General features: G+C 34.8%; 2 protein-coding genes across 4 annotated transcripts in view; one reads left to right on the top strand and one right to left on the bottom strand.

The window, feature by feature from the left end:
* Positions 1–9,611, top strand: part of LOC126979636 (uncharacterized) — a 323,388-nt gene extending 313,777 nt beyond the window's left edge. For all 3 annotated transcript variants that reach the window (XM_050829081.1, XM_050829084.1, XM_050829083.1), the window contains one exon: positions 7,172–9,611. In XM_050829081.1, the coding sequence (XP_050685038.1) occupies positions 7,172–7,420 (249 nt within the window). In that variant the 3' untranslated portion in view covers positions 7,421–9,611. The remainder of the gene's footprint in view (positions 1–7,171) is intronic.
* A 769-nt stretch (positions 9,612–10,380) lies between these two features.
* LOC126979631 (UNC93-like protein) overlaps positions 10,381–15,869 on the bottom strand; it is a 51,342-nt gene continuing 45,853 nt past the window's right edge. Inside the window, exons 10-11 of the mRNA XM_050829069.1 lie at positions 14,428–14,548; positions 10,381–12,786 (exon numbers count right to left, since the gene is read on the bottom strand). Coding sequence (XP_050685026.1) covers positions 12,654–12,786; positions 14,428–14,548 — 254 coding nt within the window. The 3' untranslated portion in view covers positions 10,381–12,653. The remainder of the gene's footprint in view (positions 12,787–14,427; positions 14,549–15,869) is intronic.

Below are 15,869 nucleotides of genomic sequence, written 5' to 3'. Positions count from 1 at the left end.
TGCCGCTCAAAATTTTTGGAGTGTTTCAAGAATCCTGAGCGGCACTCCATTGTAATAGGCAGGGCGCATCAATTATCATCAGCTGAACGTCCTGATCGTCTCGTCCCTTATCTTCATAAAAAAAATCTAGCATTCACGGCAGTGTTTCCAAATCGATAGTGCTGAGTTAATTGCCGGAAATCCCTTACTTGTGATTAAATGAATCAAAAATATTGTAATTACAACTATGACGTAAGCTCAATTATTTTTAGCATCAACTCAAATCTGGGACTTACAGATGCCAATTACCTAATTTATTTTAGATTTTTTTTTTAATATGATAAATAATATAATAAATAAGTATTTTGTTACTATAATCACTACTGTGAAAAAAAGAGACGTAGGTTAAGAGAATTACTTGATGAAAGATTACAATAGACTGAGACAGGTGCCTTAGAAGTTTCTGGAATATGGAGCTAACACCTCTCTGGTATTGCAGATCTCCGTTTTCAGTCTTACACAGATGTAAGTTGTTATAATCCAAATCCGTCATATTAGGTGTGAACTATATTCATTAATGAAGTCAAAGTGAAAATATTTTATTGACATAAAATCAAAAGACTGCTCGTCAACGTCATTCACAAAAAATACAATTCAGATACATACATGTTAATTACATAAAAGTTTAAACATATTTTCAAAACAATGCAAACCAGTGAAACAACACAAGGCTGAACCATATAATCCATAAAAAACAACTATAATACTATTTAATTCCATATTGTAATATCGTTTACATAATCTTCAATACTGTAATAAGCTTCGACATAAGTCTGCATTTAATAAAAGATTTAAATTTATTTATTGATAATTCAGATACACTTTTTGGTAATTAAAAAAATCAAATAAATAAATCTTTATTTGATTTTTTGTGTACAATAATTGTAAATCTATATTGAAGCTATATATATAGAACCTATAAATACACTGATCAGAGATCATTAAAAGATTTTCTTTGTATTTATCTTATATTAAATCCGAATTGATTCAAGTTTCGTTTGTTGTTCTTAGAAATCAGTCCTCGTTAAATTGGCATATATCTGTTCATAGAATATTATATTCAATAAATGAAAATATAAAATGATAATTTCAATAAGATATTTTATAAATATCACTTTGATGCGTCACTTAATTCGATACTTAGCGACCAAGGAAAGACCAGAAATCGTCATGTATTGTGAGTTTTGTTATAAATTATTCTTCTTAAATTAATACGACATAATTATTCGTTTGATCAAATTCCTACCCAAGCTTTTCATCACATTAATATATTTGACTAGCTGACCCGACAGACGTTGTCCTGTATATAATAAAAAAAATAATGTTTTATATGAATTTGTCAATAATATATCATAACATCAAAAATTACTTCGCAAAATATGCACCCTGCTGTCGTAATGAAATTGTTACTGCAGCAGAACTGTCAAACCGTGCGTCTTTAAATTATCTCATCGAAAATATGTCCATACAAAACATATATTGGAAATAAAAATAATAATGGGTCCCAAATCGAAATAAAAATATCCTATCCTATTCTATCTCTCAAGTTTTACTAAACTATACTCCTTGAAGTAATCCCCTTTAAAATCCGTTCATTTGTTTAGGAGTCCACTGGAAACAAACATCAGGACACTAGATTAATATATATTAAGATTTATAACAGAAGTATAACATAAAAAACACCGTTGTCGTTATTGAAACACATTGAGCATACTTCTCCGTTTTCTTAGACATTTAAAATACCACGAATTAGACCTCAATTAAACTTTCCAGCCCAGTATCATTGTATGGTATCAAAGTGTGGGTCACTTCTAACCCCGGGGCAACAGTCCCGAAACAATATTTCCACCTAACCCCCATTAAATTAAATATGCCCTCGAACCAAACACTTCGAAGGATGCCGGGGTCAGACTCGCCTTTGTCTTGGCTTCGACGCATGCCTCCGGGCTCTATCGCTGGCCAGGTTAAGTTTAAGGCTCGAATTCAATTTATAACTGACAACAAGATCGCTCTGTTTTCGTAAATAGCCTTTTCAATCCTCTATGATTTGCATTTTGACCGAATAACTGTTAGTTGGAACGATTCCCAATGAAAAACGTTAGTCGGGATCTTACATTACTTTACCTTCCAAGGGATACGAATATATAATAGTTTGTACGTTTCTGTTTCTGATTTATAAAAATAATTATCTATAGAAGTTTTTTAAATCCAAACATATATATAACATACAAGGCATACGGTACGGTAGGTACTCTTAAAATGTATACATTTTGCATTTTAACATCACTATATTAAACAAGAAGTCCATCTTACTATAATAAGCGTCTTGTGATATTAATAACATAGATTATATGATATTAATAACGCGGTCTGATAGTCGATTATTTAATTCACATAAAAAGTTCTCGGGTGCGTGAAAACCTTATGATAATATATCGATATCCATTTTGTTACATGTTAAGTTACTCTGTAAGCGTCGATTAACGGCCGTTTTCAATAACCTATCTATCTTTAGTTTAACTTACTAGAGGTAGACAAATCTATCATTTTACGCTTACTTACATTTCATTAACTTATCGGCAGATATCATTGGACTATATCTATGTTGGACATAACTATGGATAGATAAGATCTTGTCATTAAACGGTGACAGCAATATATGCCTAGCTAGAGATACGTTATTGAAAACGGCTGTAAGACGTGAGCAAAATGTCTGAGAATTTCTGGTTATTGTTACAGATTTTTACACAAATTCGTTTCCAAATAAACAAGCAAACAAATTGATAAATTATCGCATCCTTTTTTAACTTATTTTTGTATTTATTCTATACTTTCTTCTGTTATAAGGTAGGTACTTCATCATTTATACGTCTAGATAGATTGTGACACCTGTACAAACGTCGAAAAAGTTGAGGTTAACTATATTTTGAGCAATGCACGCACACTAACACAAAGTGACACACAAATCGCGAGTGTAAGATGTAGCTTGTCAAGCACACTCAAGTAATAATACTGGCCGGTTTTCATCGATTGTCTAGGAGCAAGAGGCATTATCTAGACGTATAGCAATATATATATAAGTATAAGAGAGTTCCACCTATATATTGATCCATCACGATATCTCTGGAACTATAAGGCGTGGAGACTTGAAATTTGGTAGAAATATTCCTTCTGTCGAGTAGAGGTCAGCTAAGAACGGATTTTATGAAATTCCACCTCCAAGAGTTTTTTTTTAATATGAACAGAACAACGTCTGTCGGGGCATCTAGTCTTTTGTAGAGAAAAACACATACAGGCATATAAATAAGCTAATATTCTCATTCGATTCAAATAATTTGATATTTTATATGCAAGATAAAAGCATGCCCAAAAACAAACAGAACCTATATTTAGGTTATGGCTCGAATAGTTGTTGAGTGCCTTGTACTATAACATATACCTATTAAATAATATCGAAATATATTTCAACGAAACTGTTAAGTGTGCGCGAGTTACCTGGTAAGTTTAATAAAGCTAGATACCCGATATGAATTATGAACATCCATCAAGAGGAGATTGAAATGACCGATTTATCGATAACTCGATTCAGCTTTTAATACAGTTCGAGTCGATAGTCGATACAAACATCGATCAAGCAAGGATCAAAATGAGCGCCGCAAATTGACCTGTCCTTCGTAACGAGTGTCAGGCGCCAACGCGGCCGAGTCGACCTGCCCACTATAAATAATTCCGTTCCCATGAGCGGTTGGTGCCTGGTAGCTACTAGGCTATCTCGCTTTAATTATTCATAGACCTTTTTTGTGCTCAATCGCTTTTTACCGGCGGCTGCTGGTTAAAATTAAAAGGTAAAAATAAAACAAAAATGGACGGTTGACGCGATTCAACGAAATTGATACTAGAATGTTTAGAGCGCAAATCGGCTTAGAGTTTAAATCTAGTTTAAAAATATTACATATAACAAAAATAGAGTGGTTAAACAAAATAATTATATGAAATGAAAATTTTATCGAAACTTTGAATGTAACTAATTTTAAGTATATACTGACTCATAAACACATCAAAACTACTAGTCATCAACAGATCACTAATTGTCATCTGGTGTGAAATTATGTAGCCTATATTTGTTAAACATTTTGCAAAATTTTAATTAAATCAATTCTGTAATTTTTGCGTACATTTTACGAACATTGTTCGTATAGCCCAACTTGCCCCTATGCTCAACTAGCCCCACCCTACCCTACAGACAAACAGATAACAGAATAACAGATAAAGATTATACTAACTATTTTATTTTATTTATGTCCTTGTGGAGGCTTATTATTTATTATCATTAATGTACGCTTAATATACCTTAAGTTAATGTACTCAAGTGATTGAGATAAATATTACAAAGTATTGAGAAGTGACAGCCCTAAATCATCTTCGGATGATGAGCAATCAAGCGAGCACTCGCTACCGCTGTACTTAGACTGATGCTTAAAACGAGTAAAAAAAAATATGAAAATCGACCGCCACAATTCGATAGAAAAAGTATTCGAGTCGGATGACACGGATCGAACTCCGGGCAAATGTCGCGCGATAAAAAGTGGTCAAGCGTGAAGATGAGCCGGCGGGGGCAGGGTGGGTGAGGGGGGCGCAGGACGTCACGTAGGCGGCGCGGGTTTTTGTCAACGTTCCTGTCGAGATGACAGGTCGGTGGACGCTGCGGCCGCGACCCGTGCTGCCGTGAACGGTTCGTCTTGATACTTTGCATTCGTCTCGCCTGCTTTGTCGCTCAGTTAACTAATTGCGTCGCTGTGAAAAACATCCCGAGTAAAGATTTCCACGGTATACCGTTAAGGTGTTGCACGGTTGAATACGTGCGGTGTGAGAGTACTTAACAAAATTATGACGGATTTTGTTTTGAATAGCAGGAAATAGTTTCATCAATTATTAGCTAGATAAGACAGAAATTCATAGAAGAACACTAGCAACTTCACGTTGAATTCGAATGAGACGGAAAATACACAATTTGTGTATTAATAGTTAATACATATCTAAGTTTTACGAGCAAAGCAAATTATGTCTATCCTGTCTTTTCTGAAATTGATATATATGGCGCATGTAGTTTGAGTAAACTTAGCAATACAAAAGCATATTTAACTATTTATATTTAGCTTCCCAAAAGAGAAACCTTTCCTTATATTTATGAGAAAATAGCTTTTAAATTATGTACTAAGATAAATGCAGACCCATAATTTTATGAACGAAACTGCTTCGATGTATGTTGTGTAACAATATAATATTTTACGTTTAATATTAAAAGGTAATCTATAATTCATACTTGAATAATTAAAACTGTTATTTAAGTAAAGTTTGAGTTGAGTATAATTAAATTAAATGAGTATTAGTTAATCGATATGATCAAGATGCGTTGATCGTAGTACATCGATATATAAGGCTTCGTGACACGACAGGTGCACTGACGGCCCGGTACCGCGACCGGCGACCGATAATAAACTCTTAACTTTGCCACAGCTTCCCACAACCCGCGTCAACCTTTTTTGTTTTAACATTCCCGCCGAGTCACTGGCGAACTTGAGTTTTGTTTTTAATTATTGTAAATTTTTATGTTATGTGTGTATTAAATGTCGTGTCTAAAAGTAGAAACGGCAGGCATAGGTTCAATACTTTTGAAGCTCTTTAAGCATTAACATAAAACGGCCCCTATTTCTGCCATGAAACATTACTGTGTAAGCATTAATGTGTAAGCATTAATGTGTTTCGGTCAGAAGGGTGCCGTAGCTAGTGAAATTACTGAGCAAACGAGACTTAACATCTTATGTCTCAAGGTGACGAGCGCAATTGTAGTGCCGCTCAAAATTTTTGGGTTTTTCTAGAATACTGAGGGGCACTGCATTGTAATGGGCAGGGCTTATTAATTACGAGCTGAACGTCCTGCTTGTCTCGTCCCATATTAACATAAAAAATATATATTTGGTTGTGTGGCGTCTTTTAGAGTGCCGTTTTCAAGGATCCTTCTTCAACACAACTACAATGAACTTTCCTCGCGGGATTTTCAGGTCGATACAACATGGACACTTTCAATAAAAGATTGAACATCCACCTAAAATTGCGGGCATTGCTCTTTTTATTCCTTATTGGTCTACCACTTAAAATAAAGTGACCCCGACGCTCCTTTGTCTCTCTCTTCCATTAAAATAACTTTATAATTAAGTAGAGAGAGATGGAATTCCATGACACATTAATATTATCGTTATATTACCGTTTGTATTAACTAAGAATTTATTTTAACATTGTATTAAGAAAAATGTTTATGGCCTAATATGTCTGGTCAGTGTAATGGCGAACATAATGCTTGGTCCCCCGGCGCGAGCGATTCTAAAGCATCGTTATTAATAACAGCTTAATTAAATCGTTAAAAATAATCATTTGGCCGTATACTTTCTACGGTTGCCTAATGTTTTCATATAAACATTTTATGAGAGAATAAAACATTCACTCCCGTTGCACATCAGATAGGTAGTAGGTTCTAGAAAATGTTTAAAGAGCGCAATACATTTTAAATTATACAAATGGAATTGTAATTAATGAAATTACTGGCAGACAGAAAGGCGTAGGCGAACCTACAAACAATAATATATTATGGGTCTTAATTAAATATATTTAACAGAGACTTGGTCGCTAACTATGCGCCCTGTGAGTCATGGTCGCTCACAGGGTAATGGAGAGGAGTTGAGGTCGGAGTTTGCCTGCGAAATCGAATCATAAATAACGAGATCCGTTCCTACTTTCTTCTGAAAGCCGTAGTTCAGATGGTTGTGAAACTGAAGTGGCAGTGGGCAGGGCACATAGCTCGACGGACTGATAGCCGTTGGTGCAGTAAAGTCTTTGAATGGCGACCACCTACCGGAAGACGTAGTGTTGGTAGGCCAGGCCCCCCACTGGATGGACCGATGATCTGGTCAAGATCGCCGGAATATTGTATGAGGGCCGCCCAGGACCGATTGTCATGGAAATCATTGTCCGATTTTGCGGTTTTAGGGGTGCTACATTGTTATGAGCAGGGCGTATCACTTATTTTGAAGTATTGCTTAAAAGTGCTAATAAATTATTTTTTCCGTCTTTGCAGAACTTCCGAGAGCAAAGAATTGACGGCGCCGGAATATCACTTCTCACCGAAGACCACCTTACTGGCATGCTGCAGATGAAGCTGGGGCCAGCGCTGAAACTCAGAGCAGTCCTGGCAAGGAGACTCGAGCCTTGCGCGCAGTGCCAGGCCAGCACGCTCCTCGCAGCACCTCTTACTCCAAATACACCCAAAATCAATGGATCAGCTCTCAAACCAGAACCAAGAAGCAACACCACCAGTCCAAGCTAGTTCGCTTTTGTCTTCCAAAAAAGCGTTTCAACCGTTTATTCGTTTCCCTATTGGTTGCATGGTAGATAAAATATGACGGCACTTTAAAGGCCGATTGCACCAAGTTAATTTAAACGCCTTAACTAAAGCTTAAATACGATTAAGCTGTAAGGCGTACAGAGTTGAATTGCAGCTTAGAAACCGGTTATTAAACTCATATTTTATGTAAAATGTAACCAATAGGCCGATCTTATCTAACGCTGCTTTAATTAGAACAATAAATGTCATCTATATAAAAAACTGGTCTTCGTTCATGCCAGTGAAAGCCTTACCTTAAGCACTTGCTTAAGGTACTTACCTTATAGTGTATAGTCATTTGGCTCCCGAAGTCTTCCTGTTCATAGATTTTTGCATTTAATGTCTACTTAACGTGCTAGGATTAGTGTTTAGTGTTTATATGTATATAATTGTGTTGCCGTCCAAAATGATTTCTGTATTCGGTTAATTTCCGTCACTATATAATTTTGTGTTGTGTAGATTAAGTAACCAACTTGTAAGACTAGATTGTGAAAAGTTTTCGGTGCTACTGGCCTTCCTAGCGATTATTTAGCTAAGTTTGTGTACATAGATAGCCTTTGTAAAAACTTTTGAGGCTACCTACTAGACCCAGAGTCGTGGTAGAAGAGTGTATATAATTTTTAATGCTGTAGAGTAATCAGATGTAATTAACATCACATTTTAATATTGTATCATTATATAGCATTTATTTTGAACCACACCTGAATAAGGCTCATTAACATTATGTTGTTTGTTATACATTTGTGTTTGATTCAGATATACGGTTGATAATTTAACTAGTATGGGCTACTAGTCCATTTGATACTCTTTACTTAAAAAAATCAGTACAAATCCTGATACCTAAAAAGGTAACTTAATCTTAAAAATTCTTGATCCTACAAAATTATATTCAAATGTAAATGAATCTTTGCGACTACTATAATGTAATAATGAAACTGAAACATATAGTCTCCAACCGTATTTTGTCTCAAACATTTTTTTTACTTGTATATAGAGCATGTTCTTGATTACTATAGTATCTGTATATACTTGTAATTTATACAAGCAAGAATGCATCGAAAGAGAATTGTTGGTTGTAGTACAAAATGTATATCAATGCTTACTATAGATGTTTTAGAATAGTACTATAGATAGGGTACTTTCTTAAAAAAACGTCTTGAAGTTTTGAAAGAAACTTGGGTTGTGACCAAAGATGCTCTTTTCGATGTTAAACAGTTAGTTAGTTAACAAACTGTGGTAATCTCCGTAATTGCCAAAATAATTAAACGATACACAATGTAAAAGTAGTACGTAATATTTTAAAACGGATTTCGTTATTAATATGTATACACAATATTTTCTATAATTATATGTAACTATTTAAATCATAGTATAATAGAGTAATTTCAAAATTTGGTGCTAAATGCAACGTTGTGATTATAAGCCGGAACAAAAACTTTTGTGCCTTAATACAGGTCTTCCGAAAATGAATTGATTGTACCTATATTTGTATTTGTACAGTTATAGTATTACGGTTCTGCGCTTTAAACGGACAATAATAAAAACGTAACTATATTGTTAATAATTAATAAACAACGAATTTTTAGATGATAGTTGTTGAATATTTTATTTCTTGACAATTTGACTGGTTGATATTTTAAATGAAAATAATATCGTTAATACATAAAGTATGAGTAATTCTTATAAAAAAAAAAGATTAAATGCTTCATACAAACTATATAGCACATAATTAAATGAAGGTATATTAATAAAAATAAGAGATAATAATGACATACTCATTTACTTATTATGTGTTATATATTTTGTGTTGTATCCAGCCTGCATTTTACTTTAAGGATTAAAATTTTTTGATTTTTTCATGCAATGGCATGCTACGAGAAATAATTGAATTTAAAATGGCCTCAAATTTTAATACGTCCTTTTTTATTGTCAAAGTATATATTATTATAAAGTATAAGTAGTTAAGAATGAGTCTTATGTTTCAATATTATTCGCAGTCAATTGTTTTTCTGTAAAACTAATAAGTAATTATTAATATTTAGTTAATTTGTACTTAGATCTTAATCGCTGATTAAGTTCGGTCCACATTAAGTATATATGTGAAGGAGAAAATAAAACATGTCATGAAATTGTTTTACTGACTTTTATTTCAAATCACTAGGAACATTTAAAAAGCCTTATTGTCTAATCGATATAAAATTCATTTAAATTTCAGGTACTATATAATTATATATTCTCACTAGGCAGACCATATTATAAGATAAAAAAAAAAACATGATAACTTAGATACTTAAACATGTATACGACTTACAATAGTTGGTCCAATTTTAGTTGAAAACTTAAGTGGCTCTATAAATAAGTCTTGCAAATATTGCAATCTTAATAAGTTTAGATAGGTAGGTTTCTTCTGAATAAATCTACTAAACTCATTTTGAAATTCATCTAATTTGAAGTTTCCTCTTAAATCAAGTACAAGTAAGTTACCTCTCATTTTAAAAATCATCTAATCAGAAGTTATTCAGGGCGTAGCATTACAATCACTGGCAATGAGTTTCTTGCTACTTCTTCATTAGCTCAACTCTAAAGAGTAAACGAAGTAGCGGTAGATTCAATAACAAAAATTTTTTTTTGACATTCATAAGTGTCATTTCCGTGACCTACGTGAATAAAGTGATTTTATTTATTTATTTAAAGGACAACCAGTAGTTGTTACATTCTAATATGCTTAAAATATATCAAATATTAACAAATAATGAGTTGAATGTACAACAAATTAAGGTGTCACAACATGCACAGTCTTTGCTTCCGTGACACCAAGAAAACAATTATATAAAATAAAGCAGAAATTATAAAATCAAGATACGTATATGAAAAGAAAAGAAGAAGAAGAATATTTATCATATTTTGGCGCCTAACAATCTCGTAATATTTTTTTTAAAAGCAGGTAAAGAATCTTTAAAAATATCTACTTCACCACAGATGGAGTTATAAGTTCTTGATAGACGTGGTATGGGAGAAAATTGCTTAAGGTTAGTTTTGGAAAATGGCTGATGGAACAGGCCAGCTCCGACCTGCGCACGCCTTGGTACTCGGCGGGGAACTCGTAAGCTGATGGAGTGCACGAGTGATGGACTGTCGAACTGATTTCTGATTATTTTGTATAAAAATATTAGATCTAGCATTTGTCGTCGAACAGAAAGACTTTTCAAGTTAAAGTGTCTCAACTTATCGCAGTACGATGGCAATTGCTTATGTATCCCACAAGAAAAAGCAAGGTGCCATAAGAACCGTTTTTGAATGCGTTCATCTCTTAATTGGTGAATGTTGTATTGAGGAGACCAAACGATGCTACAGTATTCTAGATAACTGCGCACATAAGCATTATACAGGGTTATTTTAGTTGTTGGATTGCGGAATTTTTTACAGTTACGGATGATGAAGCCTAGCATTTTTTGAAGATTTATTAATAGCATTATCAATATGAGGCAGAAACGTTAGTTTGTTATCAAAAAAAAAATTTTGATTTGATTTGATATAAACACACGAATTTGAGAAATCTCGTCGTTTGGCGGGTATAAAATCACATTGAAACAAATGGGGGGTAACAAGTGGTAGGGATGCGGGTAGGTATAACTTCTAAAAAGTGGACTTTAACGAAAACGTGTATCATCTTACCCCTAAACTAGTAGTAAAAAGAACAAGAAGCTAATTTTTTTTAATGTACCTTGAACTTTCCGGCAAGAAGTCCTTCTTCTGCACCTGGTCAGAAGGCACGTACAACCTTTAGCTGGAAGTCAATGTTCCGGAGTTTATGAGACCTGAAGACTGGCCCTCGTCTAGCCTAGATACAAACTCCTTGGATTATGGTCAGTTTTAGATACATGACCTGCTCTAAATGACACGCTGATATCGAGTTAATTAAGAAAAATCTAGAACAAGTGACTATATCCAATGGAAACAGACAGATTAAATTAAAGGCCTGAAATGAAGCCAAAATATTCACTTAGTATATAATTATATTTAATGTTTGCTGAGACTTCAATAAATAAATACATATAAAGTTTTGTTAATTTTTGTTATATCAAATAAATGTATTTTATTTGTAATAGAACTTATGGTCGTACTAGGTAATTCACAATACATTTCATTTTTCATATAATTATTTGATGTTATACTTAGGCTGTGATCTACTGAGTGTACTTAGACTTTGCTCAGACTTTACTTACGGAAAACATAGCTACGTGTAAGCCTAGCATAACGTTTATTTCGTTTTTTGACATTTGACAGTTGAAATTATACTGAGGTTAACTAACGGCCGTTCCCAGTATACTATCTACAGATAGCTACTAGCCGAATACAAAAGTTAAGTTCGCGTTATATCATTATCAGCAACGGCTTACGTAAGTAAAGTCTGCGCAAAGTCTAAGTCCGCTCTATAGATCTCAGCTTAAATGCAAAGTTTAAATAAAATATTTATTTTTAAATTTTTTAACGATTTTAAACCCTCGCTTCTTAGCGATGGACAATCTAGTATAGGCTTCCTATAGCTAGCCTGACTTTCTTGAGTCATCTTGTGTCTTGTGCTTTTTTTTATCTAATATATAAAAATCTCGTGTTGCGATGTTGTTACCAAACTCCTCCGAAACGTCTGATCTGATTTGTATGAAATTTGTGTGCATATTGGGTAGGTCTGAGAATCGACCACCATCTATTTTTCATACTCCTAAATGATGAGGGTGATCCACCCCCAAATATTTATTTTAATTTTATTGACAAAATTTTATTTGATTATGATTTAACCTCTGTTTTTAATGGACATTTTTATATTATTCTGTACCATCCATAGATTCACAATGGTTTACTTAAATTATATATTTTTTATATCGCAATATGGCAAAACAACATTTGCCGGGTCAGCTATTTATTAGATAATATAATTAGATATAAATTTCAAAATTAAATAGGAGCCGGCATTTTACTTGAAATGTCATCGTATCTAAGACTGTTAAGCCTACTTCTAAATCAAAGCATCAAGCTATCGTTAATTACTAAAAAAAACTATCTAGAGAGCGATACGTAACAAAAAGTCATTTCGTCTCGTATACATAAAGGCGAAACAAAGATTCCCAACCTTAACAATTTTTTTAACGCCTGAAAATTAATTGTAGCAATATCTTCATTGTTCAGTTTTGCTCACAAGTTCGAAGTTCCTCTCCTTATGGTGATGTTTCTTCGCTTTGTACTCCATCACCTCTATCGTGGTGTATCCGGAAAATCCAACAAGAAGAAGACCGAGAAGAATATGCAACCTGAAATTAATCATAGAATAAATTAATTAATATTCAAAATGTAAAACATAAATCATATAGATATCTACTCGTATATATCTAGATACTTTATTATATCACTACAGAATATAAAACAAAGTCCTCTGCAGTGTCCGTCTGTCTGTCTGTTCGCGATAACACAAAAAGTAATGCTCCGATTTTCAGCTGGGTCGGCTAGTAGTAAATAATATAAATTGTTTAAGGCTGGCTTGCACTAACTAAATTTATTATTAACAAAAATGTAAATGTACCGCTTAAGCAAAAAATGTGTTGCACCATTTGACAATCTTTATAATATGATGTTGATAACTTTAACTGATAACCGTAACCGTCCTATTTTCGCCGATTAAAGCAATGTTAAATGGCTTAATAGCGACCTGTCAAAATTTTCATATAAATATTCGATATTGACTTGATAATTCACTTTTTAACTTTAACTATGCCAAGGAATACGATGGTGCAACATATTTCGCAGTCTTTGTTATAGGCCGCGGAACTGTTGTTGTTGTTGTTGAATTTGACTTAAACCTTAACTATAACAGCTAATAACATGCAATCCAGCCTATGTTTTGTTTGACAAGCGCAATTGCGATGCGGTTCAGAAATATGGGTCTTCTAGAATCCAAAAGGACTGTATTGGGTTGGACATGGCGTAACACTTAACACTTACACGTAACATTCTCAGGTGTACGTATTGCCTGTCTCGTCGATTTTCTAATAAAAGTGATCATCTCAATACGCCGTCAACATAAATGATAGGCCAGTCAGACAGATACAGTCCTGATAGTTGATAATTATATGCTTGAACCTCATTCATCAGGTACTCTAAGCTGGGCAAGAAAATGCTCTCGATGTCCTGTCTTCTTGACAAAGTCACAGAGCTCAGCTCAAAGCCCCAAGCAATTATTCAGGTCCGAAAGAAGAAGGCATGGGCTGATCAGCTGTATGGTGAGGCAAATCTTGGTTTAATGATTAAGCTGCAATTATTTCTGGATGAACTCTAACGAGTGAGACCATTAACCACTAAAATATAAATATGTTAATATTTTGGTGGTTAATGGTCTACAAGATGTGGATGCTGGATTGTCTTTGATCGTCCTTGTCGGCAGGCAATGTGGATACTTTGTGGGACTATGGTTGTTGGGCGCAGGCGTGGGATCTCTCGTTCCTTCTGGGTTTCTTCTGTTTACCATCTAGTGAAATTACTGGGCAAACGAGACAACATCTTATGTCTCAAGGTGACGAGCGCAATTGAAGTGCCGGTCGGAATTTTTGGGTTTATCAAAAATCCTGAGCGGCACTGCATTGTGCAGGCCGTATCAATCACCATCGGCTGAACGTTATGCCCATCTCGTTGCCGTGGACACGCAGAGGTGGCACCCGACTTTCTGCGGTACTTGCCCCAAGCTTCCCTCATAGTACGGGCATCTTCCTTGTACATCCAACAAGACATTCTGTTTGCCTACTTCTTCTGTTCTGTTTCTACAGTTGACGAAGGTGTAACAGCCCAAGGTCTGATATTATTTACATATTCTTCGTGCATTGGAAATTGAAACGTTCATTCGAAGGATGGCTCATAAGTCGGTCAACTAACAAATCAGTAATATGTAATATTATATGTACCTCGTTCTCACACAGAGATAGGGGGCTGAAGCATAAGAGAAAACACTTCCAGTAGCTTCCCATAATCTGAAGTTGGAGTATGCTGCTTCTTCATTTCCAGGGAATAGAATTCCAGATAATGCTATAAATATTAATAAAAATACATAAGATAAAAAAACGCATTCAGTTATACAGCAACTCACCATCTACCTAACCATGGGATGCATTGCCGCGTTAAGTAAACGCGGCGCCCATGGCAGTTTTTCTTTCAAGGATCTATATTTTAAGTAGTCGGTTATCGAGTGTCTGACGTGGATTGTCTTAGTAGAAAAATTTGTGACTTTTGACGTCATTTATCATCAAGTTTTAATGAAGTACGCGTAAACCCGCACAAAAAAGCGCGTACACCTTCCTTAAAGGCCGACAACGCTTTTGTGATTCCTCTGGTGTTGCAAGAGAACGTGGGCGGCGGTGATCACTTAACACCAGGTGACCCGTAAGCTATAAATATAACACTATAAAGTTAATTCAATATACTACATCTTCACTCAAAACACAGACACTGCGATTATGTTAATACATTAAGAATTGAAATGAAGGCAGAGCGGTGTCTTTTTAATACAGGTATTAATTGCTTACCGAAGGACACTAGCCCAAATTATATTAATGCCTGTTCTAAATAATGCAAATAAATATATTTTGATTTGATTTGATCATGTGACCAGTAAACGCTCCTTTGCACCAGTTGAAGTCTCATTTGTAACCAATGGGAGGCTCTGAATTCCGGCTAGATTATGGGTACCACAACGGCGTTTATTTTTGCCGTGAAGCAGCATTACTGTGTGTCGGTCTGAAGGGTACCGTAGCTAGTGAAATTACTGGGCAAATGAGACTTGACATCTTATGTCTCAAGGTGACGAGCGCAGTTGTAGTGCCGCTCAGAATTTTTGGTTTTTCAAGAATCCTGAGCTGTACTGCATTGTATGGGCCGGGCGTATCAATTACCATCAGCTGAACGTCCTGCTCTCGTCCCTTATTTTCATTAAAAACATCTTGGTCAGTTTCACTAAAAAAATTACGCTCAGACAGATATGGGTGGATTTAAATATGCGGGGCCCCGTTTCCCGCAGGGCCCGTTGCAATTTCTGCTCTTGCCACGTGGTTTATCCGGCACTGATGTAAACTTTTCTACATAAACTATTCTTTCTTAATTAATTTCTTTTAACCATCCACCACTCCACGTACAACTGGGGATAGATCGTATCAACCAGACCTATATCACATGGGTATCATAAGAGAATCTTATATTTTAACGAACCCACACACCATAGACGAAACACTATGAAAATTTTATACAAATTTATACAAATTTTATGAACGATGCGGGACTCGAACCCGCGAAAGGCCTAAGCTAATCTTTCCTCATAACTCTCAACTCTTGTTTGTCCCAACTCTTCTCTTCC

The sequence above is a fragment of the Leptidea sinapis genome, chromosome 3 (genome assembly GCF_905404315.1).
Source record: "Leptidea sinapis chromosome 3, ilLepSina1.1, whole genome shotgun sequence".
Taxonomy (NCBI): domain Eukaryota; kingdom Metazoa; phylum Arthropoda; class Insecta; order Lepidoptera; family Pieridae; genus Leptidea; species Leptidea sinapis.
Note: the sequence above shows the minus strand (reverse complement) of the source record. Positions and strands in the feature narration are given on the sequence as shown.